The sequence below is a fragment of the Zonotrichia albicollis genome, chromosome 12, assembly GCF_047830755.1.
Source record: "Zonotrichia albicollis isolate bZonAlb1 chromosome 12, bZonAlb1.hap1, whole genome shotgun sequence".
Taxonomy (NCBI): Eukaryota; Metazoa; Chordata; class Aves; order Passeriformes; family Passerellidae; genus Zonotrichia; species Zonotrichia albicollis.
Window position 1 is genome coordinate 19,996,115 of NC_133830.1, and position 16,733 is coordinate 20,012,847.

Consider the following 16,733-nt stretch of genomic DNA (forward strand, 5'->3'; position numbering starts at 1 on the left):
GCCAAATTTGGGGCTGTAATGCACAGCTCATGTGATGGCAGCAAAAAGCTTTAACTTACTACAATGTTAGAATAAATACATGAGGAACCACCAACCTATCAATCCAAACACATCAAAGCACTGCTACCTGAAAAGGAGACCTGAAATCACTCAAGCCACAGGGAAAACATAGGAAAACTATTAGTCATAGGCAGAAATACAAATTTTGTGATAGTTCTGTGATAAATGATAAATATTCATTTAGTATAAAAAATATTCAGTGTATTGGCTTTTAGCATCACAGTTTTAATGAAATCTACTGAACAAATTCCAGGCCCTGCCAGTGTTAAACAGGAAACTCATCATATGCTGCATGCTGTTTCTAATTCCTACCCAATGAGTTTTACACCACCTTCATGATTAGGGCAAGAAGAAATCTGAATTTTTATAACATAACACTAAAAAATGGATCAGGATCAAGCCACCATATTTTTCCCCAAGGAGGGAGTTGGATTAATCTTCAATAATTTACTACCATTCCTACACTCATAATTACATTTTTTCTTTTTCTCCTGAAGCTGTTAAAGTATGAAGACATCAACTTACACTTGAACATGAACAGTCACCACAAGCACCTTTTTATTCACTGAAAGGTCAGTACCAGACACCAGCCTTACCTTACCTGTTACAAGAAGAATATTCCTGGCTCATTCTCAGTGACACTGAGAGGAAGGCAGGAACTGCTGTACTTACTTGTTAAAAAGATTCAGCCCAATCCTATAATGGCGTTTCCTGATAACATCGTTACTGAAGGCAGGGGAATCCCAGCTGTTGCGAGTCTCTTTGTGGTAGGTTTGTTTGCTCAAGGTTTGCTCCCTTAGGCTGTCCCTAGAAGAGGATTCTGAGCTGCAATTTATTGTATCATTGGAGTTGGAAGTGCTGTTGATGCTGTCGTTGTCTCCATCAGAGTAATCAGACTCTGATTTGCTTTGCCTGTTGGCTGTGCCATTGATGGCCAAGTGGCTGTCTATGGGCCTAGCCCTGTGCCTGGCCTCCTGCTCCTCCCGGGTGATGATCTTGGCAGGAATGCTGTGAGGGATATGTTTGGGGCTGCCTTGCTGGCTGGGGATGCCTCGGTCGTACGCATTCTGTCTCTTTAATGAGCCCCTCTCCGAGCGGTCGCTCAAGTCCACGGAACTGTCACTGGGCGGCTCGATGGTGAGCAGGGGGAGGTGATCCATCCTCATCCTCTGCTCCTGGCATTCCAGTGATGGGGTACTCCTGCAGCTCGTATCAGTGTCTAACTTGTCGTCTTTGTGGGTCATGGACCAGTACTCCTGGGAAGAGTTCACGGAGCGGAGCCTCAAGTCCGACTCCGTGCTGGACGGCCTGTCCACGGACTGGGAGAGCGGCAGGGGCGGGGACAGCTCCTCCTCGTCGATGTACAACGTGACATCGCTGTAGGACGCCGTCATCTCGTCCAGCTTCCTGTGATCCACGTTGTGCATCGCTGCTTTGCTCGGGGCACAGCTCTCCCTCTCCATCTCCCGGCTCCTGACCTGCTCCGCGCTCTGGATTTCATCCGCGTGCAGGCTGCGGCAGTTCAGCGCGTCGTCGATGGATTCCGCCAGGGATTTCACCTGCCTGGAAAAGGCATCCTCCAGTTCTGTTATAGCATCAGTGAAATCAGTGGACGCCGCCGGGGACTTCATGGTCGCCGTCTCCCCGAGCTCGTTGCACTCCGACGGTACGAGGGCGCCCAGCTTTGACCCATCATTTGTAACAGAAACTTGCTTCCCCTCGAAGTAGGAGCTGTGGACTTTCTCAGGTCCTTCAAAGGAAAACTGCATTCTCATATTGGACAGGACGATGCGCCTTGACATGCGGTTCTCGGACATAGAACTGCGCAGGCGCTCGAAGTTCTTGTTCATCTGATACTGGCGGAAGGCGGTCTGGATGGTGCGGGCAGCATGTCTGGTGATCAGACGGCCCCCATACTTCCGTTCCAGCATCTCCACCTGCCAGGGAACACACGCACCCCTCGTCAGTCACTTCGTGCAGCTCGGGACAAGGGGAACGCCTCACAAAAACATTGCACTCTCCTAACCTCTTTAATAGACTTTATATGTATTGGTTTTGAAAGTAAAAACTCAAAACTCCAATGATGAACTGAATAGTCATCTGCAAATTCCACCATAAAATACAAAAGTATATTAATTCACCTCACAGATGTAAGAGAATATCAGTTGCAATAAGTTCTTCCTTCCTTTCTGTGACAACAAAAACACCTGGGTTTCAAAATGACTCATTTTCTTAGAAAAACATTTTGCATGATTACATTCTAGTACACTCCTGGAGCATACAATTTCAGTTCCAAGAACTGTTTAGACTTTTAACAGTATTAACTGTTAAAACTACTAAATCTTAATTAAACTGTTAATATCTTTTACACTTTTCTCTAGGAGGGAGACAACGAATACACATTTCTCCAGTATGGGACAAAGGAGACCAGAGTTAAAAGTCCCAAGTGAAGCGATGCTAGAAAAAACTTCTCCCAATTCACAGACACACACGAGGTAGCAGAGCACAAATACCTGCTTATCCTGTAGGTCTGAGGAGAGTTCATAGCTCTCGGAAAGCGACCGGGACCGTTTGATGGCCTCCTCCTCGGCCTGTTTGCGCAGGATGGAGGTGGAGTGCTGCAGCTTGGGCCGGCGCGCTCGCTGCTGGCCCGGCGCGATGGAGTAGAGCCCGTAGGGGTGCTCGTAGTGCTCGGGGCTCAGGGCGGAGCTGTGCGTTATGGGGCCCTGCGGGTATCCCGACGGGCTATCCAGGGACGTGCCGGTCTCGCTGCTGGGAGCCTCCCCCTCAACGCTGCACAACGAAAGAGAGAGACAGCAAAAGCCTCGGGTGAGCCCAGCACACCGAAATTCTCCCCAGCAAACAGCACAGTTCTGCTTTAGTTTCATTTTGTGTAGGCATCCAGCAAGTTTTGCTGATAGCATGCAGGTGTTTCAAGTAACATGGCTTTCATGACAAACGGCTCAGTTTCTGCTGCAGTTTGTGCTGTAGTTTTTGCAAGTCTCAATCTGTCATGCCCATGACATCTTTAGAGCATGAGTCAAACAGGACAATGGAGGTTTCAAGCATTATTGAACTTTATACACTGATTTCTAATAATATCCTGAGTAAGTCACTCAGGAACTACTCTGTAAAATGAATGAAAACTTCTAATTTCTTAAAAGACTGCTTATTTCCAAGCTTCTCCATTCAAAATGACAGATGCTTATTTATGTCTCTCTTTGCTTTGACCAATTAAAGCAATATTCTCTTACCCTTATATTACAATTTGACATAAAAGGATTACTCTCATGGAGATAGGGATTTAATGGATCTTGAGAGCTATGATGTTTCTAAAAACTAAAGTTGGGAAAAGAATTTGCAAGAGAAATCTCATTTATTTCCCTGCTAGTGAAAGATTGCTCCCATGGGATACTTTTGGTAGGTTTTGGAGTAAAAGCATCCCAAGGGATGGTGTTTCTAGCTAATGAAAGCAACATGGTTTCAGATGAAGAAAGCTCAACAGCACCCATCTAGCAAAGAGACTACTTTGTTTTCACACAAATGCTGTTATTGCTAAGGAATAAAGGAAAGGAAAATCCCATTTTCTATTAAAAGGGATGCACACAATAAGAAACATTGTAAAACCGAGCCCTAGGTGTATTCTGAAGTACTGATGACTAACAGCAATTTGTATTTGGGTTGTATTTGCAGGAGGGCACGCTCACATTGCAATACATGCACTTTCACTCTTCCATCTTTTCATGTTTCACACCAATATTTACTGTCTGTCTCATCCTGTGTACACAGAACATTGACAGAAAAACGATTTTTTTTTTAAATTCCTGAAAAGACTCAGCAAACACTTCACACATGCACCAATACAAGCAGCACTTCCCCTACCTTTTGTTTTAGGAACGGCACATCCAAACTCCAAAGAAGTAAAACTCCACATTCCCACCACACCCTGTATTTTTTTCCTTCATTCATCTGTACTTAAAAGCCAAAGCCCTCCTGTTGTCTCTCAGCTGTCCCTTCAAAAAGTACAGAGCAATTTCTGAAAGAATGTTCTCCTCCGACTGAAGAGCTGAGGGTTAACCCCGGCCAAACTCTCCCAGCTTGAACAGTTTGTACTTTTTAAAGGGAAGGAGAGAAAAAAAAGCCCCTTAGATTTCTTAAAATGCTTCTATAAACATGTAAAACTGAAAGCAAGTCCTCTCTCTTTGCCCATCAAAATATGACTCCAACCAAAAGGTATTTTCAAACATACTTAACCCAGGCTGGAAATATTTGCAGTGTGCACACATTGCTTTTTCCAAAAAGGAAGCTGACAGGAAACTAATCCCTTTCCCTCCGTGATACAGCTGGCTTTCAACTTAAAAATGATAAACTATGCAGAGTTCTGCAGTGACACTGAAACTGTGTAAGCACCCGCTAAAAACAAACAGGTCATTCTCTCTGAAGCATCCATTAAAGACACGGTATGATACTGAGCTGCTTCACGTTCTCTTTTAAACGCTGAAACTCCTTCCTCTGCTCTGCCAGCTGTGAGCTGTGCTATTTTGGACAGCACATCCTAGCTGCAAGTTTATTTGTGAGTACTTTCCATACAAGCATGGCAAATTTGTTTTTAACAGGAAGGCTGGAATTATCTTCTTCGGTTCTGTTGATGTTTTCTGCCTTCCTCACCCTTGCATTGTGAACTATTTAATATCCCTTCCATGCTGATTATAACCTCTTGTTGACATTTTAATAACATTACCTTCCATGGATCCCTTAACCTTTTCCTCAACAAAAAGGGCACTGCCCTAATCACAAGAAGTTGGAAGGATATCTTCCCAGAGTTCTGACTAAAGTTAAGGGTTCCTTCTTAATTTTTAGTTTTGCCTTTTGTGCTTTTTCCAGGTATAAATGTGATGCCTGACTGACTGTAATGCTCGCTCTCATTTTGCTCATGGGCCTATTCCCTGCCACCTGACCTTTGAAGCATGGAAATAATTACATTTACAACAGGCACAACAAGAGCCCTTCCAAGCAAACACACGTGCACAGGCTTGAAGGCTTTCCCCCATTCAGCTCTTCCCGGCCTCCCAGGAGCAGCTGAAGCTCCATATGAATTATTTCATTAAAGTGAAACTTCACTGGCAAAGAGAAGCAGCTTGCTTTCTACTTCTTCTACTTTACATATGTTTGGAGAAGAAAACCATGTCAACAAATATGATTTGTGTGAAGCTGCAAGGATGGCAAGCTGGCTTGCTGCACGGAGGGAGCAGCACAGAGCTGGCAGCCGGGCTCACTGAGGCAGCTCCCAGCAGGCCTGGGCCACTGCAGGCTATCAGACATGGACCAGCCCTCTGCAAGAAGGGTGCAAGGGCACTTTGGGGAGCTCCAGATGTGCCAGCCTGACCTCAGTGCTGGGCAGGTCACAGGGCAGGTCACCCTGAGTGCCAGCACACCCTGGAGAGCAGGTCTGGCCAGCGTGGGGCTGGCAAAGGCAGGTCCTGCCTGACCGGCCTGCTCTCCTCCTGGACAGGGTGAGCTGCTTCAGTGTGAGGACAGGCTGGGGATGTCACCTGCTGGCACCTCAAACCTTTGGCACTGTTCCTGCCAGCCTTCTCCCGGAGAAACTGGCTGCTCTGCACAGGTGCTCTGCTCCCTGGGTGGGACAGTTTAAAATCCGTGTGGATGTGGCACCTGGGGACACGGGGCAGGGGTGGCCGTGGCACTGCTGGGGAATGGCTGGGCTCAGTGCCTGGGAGGGCTTCTCCAGCCCAACAATTCTGTGAGCCAGACTCAGAACAAGAGCAGTCCCTGCAGGGTTCAGGGGTGGTTTTCCTCTGTGCACTCACTGAAACTGCCAACACACACAAATGTCAAGGGCTCTGCTCCAGGCTTGCACTGAGAACCAGGAGAATCTGCCTGGACTGAGGGGGAAGCTGCGACACCTCTGCAGCCGCTCCAGCTCCACACCCTGCACACACTGCCCCTCTCTGACACACTAAGGACATTGAGCACACTACAGAAATGGACACTGTGATACTGGTAATTACCATTACTTATGCTTTTACTATATATACAAACATATATATTATATTAAAGAACTGTTAATTAAAAATCCCAACTGGAATTAGGAACTGCTTCTCTATAAAGGTCTCCAATGTGAGGCATCTGCTACCTACCAGACATGTCCAGTACAATTACTGATAATTTCATTGTTTTAAATAAAAAATTCTGGTGGATTAATTTGGTTTATCTCCCTGCAATGTGCAACTGCATATTACTAGTGAGCCCAGCAATCTGTTGAATATTCTAATTGTGTGTTATTAGGAGAATGCAAAACAGCTGAAATTAACCTATAAGTCCAACTCCTTTATTGCACTCCTGTTTCAGCAGAAAATTGACATTCATTATCTGCCAAGCCAGAAAAAGTGAAAGGTTGCTTGCAAGAATTTTACAAAGAAGCAGAGAATGGAACAGCTGAAGAATGAAAATGAAATATTTAAAAATAATTAGTATTACTAATATGACTTTGCATGAACAAAAATTTAAAATAGAGCCATTGAAAAACTTTATACAACTAAATAACTTTTTGAAACAGTTGCCAGCACTGACTGAATTAGCATTTTCTTAGAAACTAAAAATTTCTTCCTGTAAACCTCAGCTTATAATACTGTTAAAAAAATCCAGGCTGGCAAAAAGGGGAGGAGCTGCTGTTGCTAGGAAAAGGTCCTGATTTTACCGTCATTTCCCACAGTTCAGGGATGAGTTCCTTGCAAGAACTACCTCATCAGAAGAAGCTCTGTCTCCTCTCTCCCCTGCAGTTGTGTGGTGAGCCATGACCAAAGCAAAACATTTCCTCTGCAGGCATTTCAGCAGCACAAGCCTGGCAGGTCTGTTCTTCCCTGGCTCTCACTTCACACTTTCAGTTATTACTTCTAATCACAAAGGCTGTAATTAGCACCAGTACCTTAAATCCACTACCATATTTTAAAATTTTAAAACAATAACATATTATTCATGATGTAACATATTATTCATGATGTTTGACTATCTACTGTCATTCTTTATTTTTTCATTTTTATATTCACACCTTCCTTTTCCTTCAAATCTTGCCATACTATTAGCAAAGGAAAAAAAAAAACCCAACCAAACCAAACCAAACAAACAAAAAAACCACAACAAAGACAATATTTTGAAAATAAGAGAACTTCAACATTTGAGCTTAAAATAGAAATCTTAAAAAAGACCTGAATTCCAGTAAGGAGCAAACCCCAAGCTTTTCCACGAGTATGGATTTATCTGTTCCACTGACTAATGGCAAAATGACCAGAGGAGCTGCTGGTTTGGATGCAGAGGCACAAGAATTTATCTGCCAGAGAATTTATACCATGAAAGACAGACATTTGATAACCAGAAAAGCAGAAAGTCCCTTTCCTCCTGAGGCCCAGAACCTTGTTTTTAACACTATGTGCATATAAAAAGGAAGTATATAACAATGCCATCACATGCAAGCAGTGATTCAGTGCTGCCTCTCACCCCAGAAACCCCCCAGTTTCAAGCAGTCAAATGTCCCTGTGCATTTTTAGAACTAAAATATGAAGATAATGGGAACATATGCTTCCAGAAATCACCCAAATGTTCAAACTGGTTTGCTGCAGATTTAGTTTGGAACAAAGAAATGAAACATGTTTCTAAATAATGCAAATGCCAAACCCAAACTGCATGCAACATTCTAAAATAGAAGAAGATCCTCCCAGCAGAACAGAGCAATTGCTTGAGAGGCTGTTTTACAATGAGCATTCTCTGAAATCAGAATTATTTTCATCACTCTTTCAGAATGGACTTTCAACAGTGTAATATAAAGACATGAAATTGAAAACAGGCCCTAACAACTGGATAGTACACACATGAGAACCAATCAGCATTATATTAATCCTGTTAAAAAATTGTTTTGGACACAAAGAGAAGTATGACAATATAATAAGTTTGTGCTGTTACATCTTTAAAGATTTTTCCATAGCATGAACACATGGGTACACTGAATAAATTTCTTTTCTTCTACATTGTGGAAAGGCAGCATGAGTATTACAAAAACAGCAACAAAAACATGCCCAGCTTAACATTCCAGTCAGCACAGGGTGATGAAGGCACTCAGCTTGGCCATGGCAATGCAAGGGCTCTGTTCTTTGGGAAGCAGGGAGGTTTTCAGGCAGGGCTGTGGGAGAGCAGCACTAAAACTCCAGGTAGTCAGCACAGCCTGAATTCAAATTGAGATTAATGAAGAATTGATACTTTATTTTATTTGTTGCAACAGTGAAGCATTTGCATGAGTGGTTTTTCATGAAATTCCTCAGCCAAATCATCCTTCTCTCACTTGCCTGCTTTTCTCTGGATCCATGTAATTTATTTCCCTCTTCAAGAAAAATGCAATGTAAAGCTGGTTCCCTTGAAGTCACACCTACTCACAGAACAATTCAGCAAACTCATCTTCTTCCTTTGTTCCAGAAACTTTCCTGCCCATAAACACCAACATATCCACAGCTGAAGTATCCAGATACCTTCTTGGGACTCTGCCTTAGGATTTATGGGATAGATTTAAATGCAAACCACAGAGTGAAGCTTTTTGCATTAAAATCTCATTCCATAAACATCATTTCCAGTAAAACTTCTGCCTCACTCAAAAATAAATATTCTGTATAAACAGGTCCAAATGCCCAGGGAGGAAGATGTTATGCATCTGTTTTACACCAACCATCTTTTCAAATGTGGAGGTTAAAACCAGTCAAACTGTGATCTTAGCTCCTAATTATAGATTTCCACTTGAAATAGGCCCAAATTCTCTACCTAGCCCAGGGAATGCAGACCAGAAGTCGCCCCTGGAACCAAGTGTGTAACAGAGAGAAGCAGGATGGCAGCTGCTGCAGCAGCTGGTGTGGCCAGGCACTTCCAGCACGACGGCTGAAACAAACCACTCAAATAGCAAAAATGTTTAGGCCAAATGTGGCCATTCCACATAGGAACAAACCTCTCCAAAAGTCAATGTCTTGCACATAACTTTGCCTTTACAAGTGCAACGAAGGCCTGGTCTGAATGTGTAATTTTAAGTGACAATTGCAGGCAGAACTCTGCTCTCCAGAGCTGTGCTCCCCACACAAGCTCACCTCCCAGAGCACTCCTTTGGCACAGGGCACAGCCCTCTGCCTCAAAGCTGCCTCGTGCTTCAGTACCTGTGCTGCTCTCTGCATTAATGAGGAGTGCATTTAATTAAAGCTCTGATCTGTGCACTGTATTGTCTCCAATTACCCACCAAACATTCTCCATTAATTCTCAACTGGCCACATGTACTTGACATGGTTTAGCATTTTCTCCACCCCCCAATACAATAATCCCCACTGGAGTGAGAACATTTGAGCAGAAGTTTATTATTAATGCAGTTTGAACTAGAACCTAGTCCTTATTGCCATGTCTGGTTTGTGCTGTCTAGTAAACAGAAGTCAATTATATTAAGAACTTACACAAATCCCTGAATTCAATAAGCACAATAGCATTAACAAACCAATCTGCCTTCAAATACACCCTGCCAAGAGTTCAAAGCCATTATGATGGACAACAGCATTCACAGGCAGTGACAAAAGCTTTGATCCAGCAGAGAAATATTGACCAATGTGTTTTACTTCCAATGCACTCTCAATTCAGCTGTTTCTGCTCTAAACAAATGAAACCTTTGAATGCACATCAAAGTAATGTCCCAGGTAATTCATCTGACTGAAGTCAAATATCATTGCAAGAAAAATCCAGACACCATTTGCATGTGTCTCAGAAGCAAACCCTAACAAAGCAGTCACTTATTCTGTAATATTCTGTGGTGAGAGTGCCAATAAGAGCAGCCTGGGTCAAACAGTCTGAGAGGCACTGAGGGAGGGCAGAGCTCCACAGGCAGGTACCCCTGAGTGCCTGCAAACCTGCAGCTGCTCCCTGCTCTGATTCCCAAAGCACACAACAACCCCAGCAACCCTCCCCAGCCACTGCCAAGCTGCAATTCTCATGAGTAACCCCATAAAAGGCATTTACAAAAACACTTTGTGAAAAAGGGCATTTTGACCCACACTCTTAGATGCCATCAGCAGCAGCAGAGAGCAGAGTGAAAGATGAGAGGTTATTTTCTCCCCGCTGAAGCAGAATGCAGGAATGAATGCACTGCATCTTCTGACACGGAGAGGGACAGCAGTGAGATGGAAATAGAGCCAAACCACCCACCCATTTTAGGCAATAACACAACAGGGTTAAGAACCAAGAATATCCCTTTGGGAAAAGCTCATTGAGACCATCTTCAGCTTCCAAGAGCACAAGGAAGGTTAACCAGCTCTCAGATCACCTCTGTCAAGCAGTGGCAGCATACTGGCCATCAGACACAGGAATGTACAGAAGGATCCACCCAACCAACCCTCCCCAGTGCCATTCAGTGCCTGTGAACCTCCCTGCTGAAGGCAAAGCTGTATTTCATTGTCATTATTTAGCAGCACCAAGAGAACCTGGGTGCAGCTCACAAATGTTCACTTCTATCTCAGGTGGAGTCAGCCAGCATCACTCGCTGCCAATCTGTGTTAATCATCACCCAGTGTGTGTTTATCCAGCAACAACTCTAAAAATTTGATATTATCAAAAGATGACTACGGGGTGATAATCTGAGGCTTGTGGCTCAAACCAGCCCAAGTTGTAGAATTTTTTTTATGGCCAGTTCTTCTTCTTGATGTGTCAGCATAAAAATTAATGTCTGAAAATGTCCTGTGTGCTTCAAAAGGATGCTTTGTTTCTTACATGGACTAAAGCTAACAATTTTAATGTAACTGTGGTGTCTGTGGGATGGATCCCTTAACAAAATCTGTGAAGGTCTGACTCCCACTGCAGACTTTGTCCTGTCCCTGCTATGCAAACTTTTACACAACATGATAAGCTTGAAAAATTTGTGGAGTTTCTCAATGCAGTTGTAGTAGAATTTGACCTCAACTATTTACAATTTATTTAGATACACCATTCATCAGCAGAAATCCTCTCAATTTAGCAAACCCACACTATATATGACATGGACTGAAGATAGCAATATATTAGCACACATTCCACTGTCCATATGACACGCCCTGCAGACGCTGCTACGTTTAAAAAGGAAGATTTAGTGTGTGCAGCTGAAAAACCCTGATTTGCACACACAGCTGAAGCAGCATTTGATACAGTGCAAGAATCCTCGGTGTCCTGTGCCAGCCATCCTCCTCTTTCACCTCCTCAGCTGTTGTGTCCAGCCTGTCCCAGGCAGGGCTGAGAGCAGCTCTGCTGCTGGGCAGGGTCTGTCAGAGAGCAGCACTGATTTCCTGTTCCCACTCAGGTCTTGGTGGGTAAAACTCTTCTTTCCCCTCTGCTGCTCCATGTCTGATAGAAACATGAACTACTTTGAAGATGCTTAACAAAATCCTGTTTAATGAATCAATGTTTCAGGCCCAGAAATGTCATACCTAGAACGTTCTAGTTAGTTAAAACGATCTCAGATCAAATCTAAATCAAATTAATATAAATCAAATCAGTAAAACAAAAATTAAATATCAATCAAATTAGATCAGATATAGATCAAATAAAGCCTAACACTTGACTCATTTTAAAGGTTTGTCCCTGCACCATTTGAAATGCTTATGACCCAGTACAGAGCACGGGGAACAACTCTGGAGCAGACCAGTCTTTGCCAGTCTGTGAGGGAAATTAAGAAGCAGCATAAACAAAGAGCATGAGAGGGTCCATGCAGCAGAAATGACAACAAAACCATCTTTCTGTACTGGACACTGCATTGAATAAATATTGAGTAATGACAACTGTGTCCATTTTGACCATATTTTAATCTCTGTAGCAAATGAATGTTGTACAAAAGGACCTATTCAGAACAACCAAAGGATTTCCTTTCAATGACTTATTATATATTGTTATTATCTAATGAGTTGTGCTTTCAAACAATGGCACTGATGAACATGAGATACTTTGCTGTCTCTCTAGGATTTAAGAAATAGTTGGTCAAAATTATCTTCTTTAAAATCAGAAAGGGACTGTTCAACTTCTAGTGGTTGATTGACTTCCCCCTGTAGTTACAAATAAAACTCAAAAAATTACAGAGTAACATGCTTTAAAAAGCCAATCCAAAAGGAGAATGGGCTGTTACAAGTCTGATCAGAGAAACCTCTCACTGATCTAAATGAATCTAAAAGTATCTATAATATAAAAGTGAATCTGAAAGTATCTATAATATAAAAGTCCCATTCCATTTTAATCACTGCACTAACCCTCCACTTTGCCAACTTTGCTGTGCCAAGCCTCAAAAAATAAAAACCAACCCAAAAAGAGAATGAAACCCTACCAGTTTTCTCTAAGGGAAAACAATGTAATTTTGAAATGCTGAAGTGCAAACGGGCATGGGAAACTCTCGGGTGGGAGAGGACAGGATGAGAACACAGCACTTGCTCCTGCTCCCAGGGTGTTGTCACCCAGGCAGTGAGAGCAGGACTGGCCCTGAGCTCTCTGCCCACACCAGGAGAGGTGTTGTAACTCCCTGCAACAGGAGCACTGCTCACCTCTCTGTAATCACAGGCATCCTCATAAAAGGGAGATTTTATCCTCTGCTGCACACCCAAGGTTTGTATCAGAGTGTACAGAACACAGTGTCTAAGGAAACCAATAATGGATTTTTTGTTGGGAGCATGGGGCTTGGTGGAAAAAACAGTGTTGTGATGATCCTTAGGTTCAAGGCAATGTGTTCAAACAGAAGGTTTTGCAGATACACTCAAAGGTACCACACATAAATCTTCACTCTTGTAGAAATGAGACCTCAGAAGATTGCTCATAACCTCTAAATCAGCTAAAGAGCTGACAGATGCTTTTTCTCATTCACAAACTTCCTTCCTTTTACATTTCCTCCCCATTATGCTGAGTCTATACATTTTACAGCTCTTTCTGTCAGAGAGGAATTAACTGTAGGCTTTCAATAGAACTTCTGACTCACCTCACTGATGACAGAGTGACACAGGTAGCAACTCCTGCCTTGGAAATCTTTTACTGCACACACAGAGAAGAGGAGCAGCTTCTGGGCTGTGCAGGCCATGTTGGAGCTGCCCAGCACTGCTGGCCCCCAGAACCACCAACCCCTGCACTGCCTTCAGCTCGGAGCTGGATTGAGGATCCCTGTGGGCCCTCCCAGCTCAGGAATATTCTGGGACAGTGTCTGTGATGGGGCTGCAGCTTGGCTTAGCTGGGGCTGCACGTGAGGCTGCTCAACCTCAACAGGAGTTGTCTAAAATACACAACTGGGGTAACCCTTGGTCATCTGCAAGCTCCTCATCACAGCAAAGTTCACAGATCTTTCCACAATGGAAAAGTGTCTTTCAGGACAGGGGTAGAAGCCCAGTTCCTGCAAACAAGGGTCACCACTTTCTGAGATGAAAATGTGATATCGTGCAAAGACAGATTTTGAAAATTGCAACCAAAGACAGTGAGAAATGGTCTTGTGTAACACACTGCACTGTGGTAGGAAAACCTGGAATACTTTTCTTCTAGGCTAACCTAATCAAAATATCTTAATGACTTCTTAATAACACATAAAGAATCCAAGTTTGCATCACATTGTCATCATTTGGGACAAGTTCCATTAAGTGCAGGTAATCCTCTGTTCTCTCTCACTACACAAGGCATTAATGACTAGCATTAACAGGAATCTATCAGCTGTAAAGTCCCATTCTCTCAAATCTAAGAGAATTAAAATCAGCTCCTTCTTCAGTTTCTACTAATGCTTGACATCAGTGGTATCTTCTAAACAAGACTCAGAGAGTAAAATACAAGAAAAGAAAATATAAACAATAACAATGAACTTCCTTTCATGAATCCAAGAACAGCTGACATTTTCTAACATTTAACACCTTGTGAAAAGGTCACCTTGAAGCACAAGAATCACCCCAGACACCTCTAGAATGGAAACTCAACAGCCAAATCACAGCACATTACTATAATGAAGAACCACACAGAAAGAAAAGTAATTTTATTCCTGATTGAGAACACAGAGTGATGTCAGATTGAGAGAAAACCTATTCTTAGGCTGCACCATGACCAGAAGGTCAGGGATTTGTGCAGGCCTGCTCCCTGGAGCTGCAGCTGCTCAGGAACACTGCTGTCCCTCTGCTTTGAAGGATGACTTCCTGGCACAGCCCCCAAACCAGGAGGGAAACCCAGTCTGTGGTCCTGTCTGTAAAGGCAGGACAGCTCCCCACTAAATCATCCATCCCTTCCCATGGGTGTACCCCAGGAATGCACTGCCATGGCCTGTCCCAGCCTGACCATGACAATGGAATGATCTCTCCTGTGACCACTCCCACTCCAGTGACACAAAAATCATCCCTGCACTCAGTTGAACCCAGAGCAGTCCTGCTGCTGTTTCCAGCTCTCTGTGTGACCTGAGATGGAGCTGGGAGTGAAAATTCAATTGAAAACAAACTGTGAGTGCTCCTGTAGTGCAGAGTCAGGGCTGGCTGCAAACATTCCCTGGGACAGAAAACCCTTCAGCTTTGCCTCGTGTGAGGATGACTGGAAAGGTCATGGATAGATTAACAAACACAAGAAGTTGGTTTTCTTTTTCAGTGTTCATGACACATCCACCCTTCTAATTCTGGTGAGTTTTAAGGGCCACTTTATGCAATTTTTTGGACTACATAATACAAGCATCCCTCAAAACAAGCTCAGGATTCTTTTTCTCTGGCCGTGCCCTGTATGTAGCCACTGCTGTAAATGCACGTCAGGTCATAGCTGTGGCATTTTGTTTGTGCTTGCACAGCAGAAGGCAACTGGGAATTGTGTCCTTTGTTTATAAGCACAAGTTTAACTGGGATGACACTGAACTACTGAAAGAATCTCATTAACAGATATAATACATCAATTCCCTGTACTAAAGGCTATCAAAGCCATCATTCTAATTTTCTGCTTCTCTCACAGAGACTAAACAGTTTGATTTTTTATCATACCACAGCTTGTCTTTTTTACTTTATTTTTATTAAAGACATCTCTACAGTTATTTCATGAGAACGATTCTAGTCCTTTGTCTATTGTAAGGAAGCAAAAGGATTTATTTAGTTAAATTTGCATTCCCCTTTAACGTAATACTGGGGCTTTGTGCTACAGTGGATTAAAGCAGCATCTGTTCTTCTCTGGAAACCTGGAGTCAAATCACAGCAGTGCAGTGAAGTTGCCATCTCTGTCTGTATCCTAAATGGAACCTAAATAAAATTCAAATGGATTCCCAGAAGACACGAGAAGGGCTGTGTAAGTAAAATATTTTTGATTAATAAGTCTTGCTAAAAAAGTCCATGATCAGTAACTGGTTTTGCATAACAAAGATTCATGAATTAAACAAAACCTGTATTTACATAATTTTTGACATTAAACGGCAATATACAAGATACTAAAAGTGAACTTTTAGCCCCAAACACAGGCCGATTCTGCTCTTGTAACTTCCGAGGCAACAGAAATAAAGCAGCAAACTCAGGAATATAAATTTGGCTTGTGGCCTGTACCCTGTTTAAATACAAATGACATCTAAACAAAGCACGGCTAACAAAAGCAATGCACCAACACACTTTCCCCTCTAACTCATGAGCCACCTCCTCATAACTCCAGTTGCTCTGTGGATCAGGCAGTGCCTGGGTTAGGGGCACATCCTCACAAATTTAATTTGTAACAAACAGAGCAAGCAGGGCTCCACCTTGGTTACAGTTTCTGAGGTCTCCTGCAGTTCTGTTATTAAATAAACATAAAAAGAAATAATTGATTGACAGCTGCTGTGATTCAAATAGGCCTGACTCTGAAATTAATGATAAAATTACCATTGGGTCTAACAGAGGAAGAGCCATGTAAATGCTGAAGGAGCAAAAAAATTGCAGCCTGAAAGACCTTTATGAATTATGGTAAATCCTTGCAATGAGAAGGCACAACAACCCAGGCTCAAGTTGTGGTGCTTCACAATTTTTTTTTAAAAATCCAATATTCAAAAATACCTTCAACCCTCCTTTGCACCTCTCAGAGTCCTGCAGGAGCTGGAAGCCTCATGGCTCACTCGGAAAGCAGCTCCTCACTTCCAGCACTGGTGTCCCGAGGTTTTTTTACTGCACTTTGAACGCCAGGGGTGTTAAGCCCCAAGGAACAGGCTGAGGTGTGTGAGCAGCTGTTGGACACCTCCAGGCAATGGCAGCAGCAGCAGAGCACTGCTCTAGAGCAGCTCTCACCATCCATCTCCTCCTGGCTGTGCTCAGGGCAGGCACAGCTCGCAGGCAGCCCCGGGGCAATCAGCCAAGGGTGCTGATCAGCCCCACAACTGAGGGATCTGCCCCTCTGCAGAGCTGGAGCCCTGAACTGACATCTGCAGAATCCAGGGCAAACATCATCAGTGTGAAGGTAGAGTGTTGTTTCAAAGGAGGTTCCACCCACAGTCCTTGCACTGCCCTCAGAGGCACCAAACAGCCCCAGCCTCCAGGCTATGGAGAAGTTTTCTCCTCATGGAGACCCAGTTTTGGCAGAAACACTTTCTACAGCCACACGAACAGATCCTCTTGAAAGATTTTTCATTTTGCAAACATGAAATGGTCACAGGGTGAGAAAACCAATGAAATCCTAAGAAATCA

The 16,733-nt window shown here is 43.3% G+C and overlaps 1 protein-coding gene across 15 annotated transcripts in view; it reads right to left on the reverse strand.

The window, feature by feature from the left end:
• The window catches only part of IQSEC1 (IQ motif and Sec7 domain ArfGEF 1), a 298,040-nt gene that overhangs the window by 39,343 nt on the left and 241,964 nt on the right, over positions 1-16,733 (reverse strand). For all 15 annotated transcript variants that reach the window (XM_074550173.1, XM_026798151.2, XM_074550167.1 and 12 more), the window contains 2 exons: positions 2,574-2,853; positions 733-1,997 (listed from right to left, as the gene is read on the reverse strand). In XM_074550173.1, the coding sequence (XP_074406274.1) occupies positions 733-1,997; positions 2,574-2,853 (1,545 nt within the window). The remainder of the gene's footprint in view (positions 1-732; positions 1,998-2,573; positions 2,854-16,733) is intronic.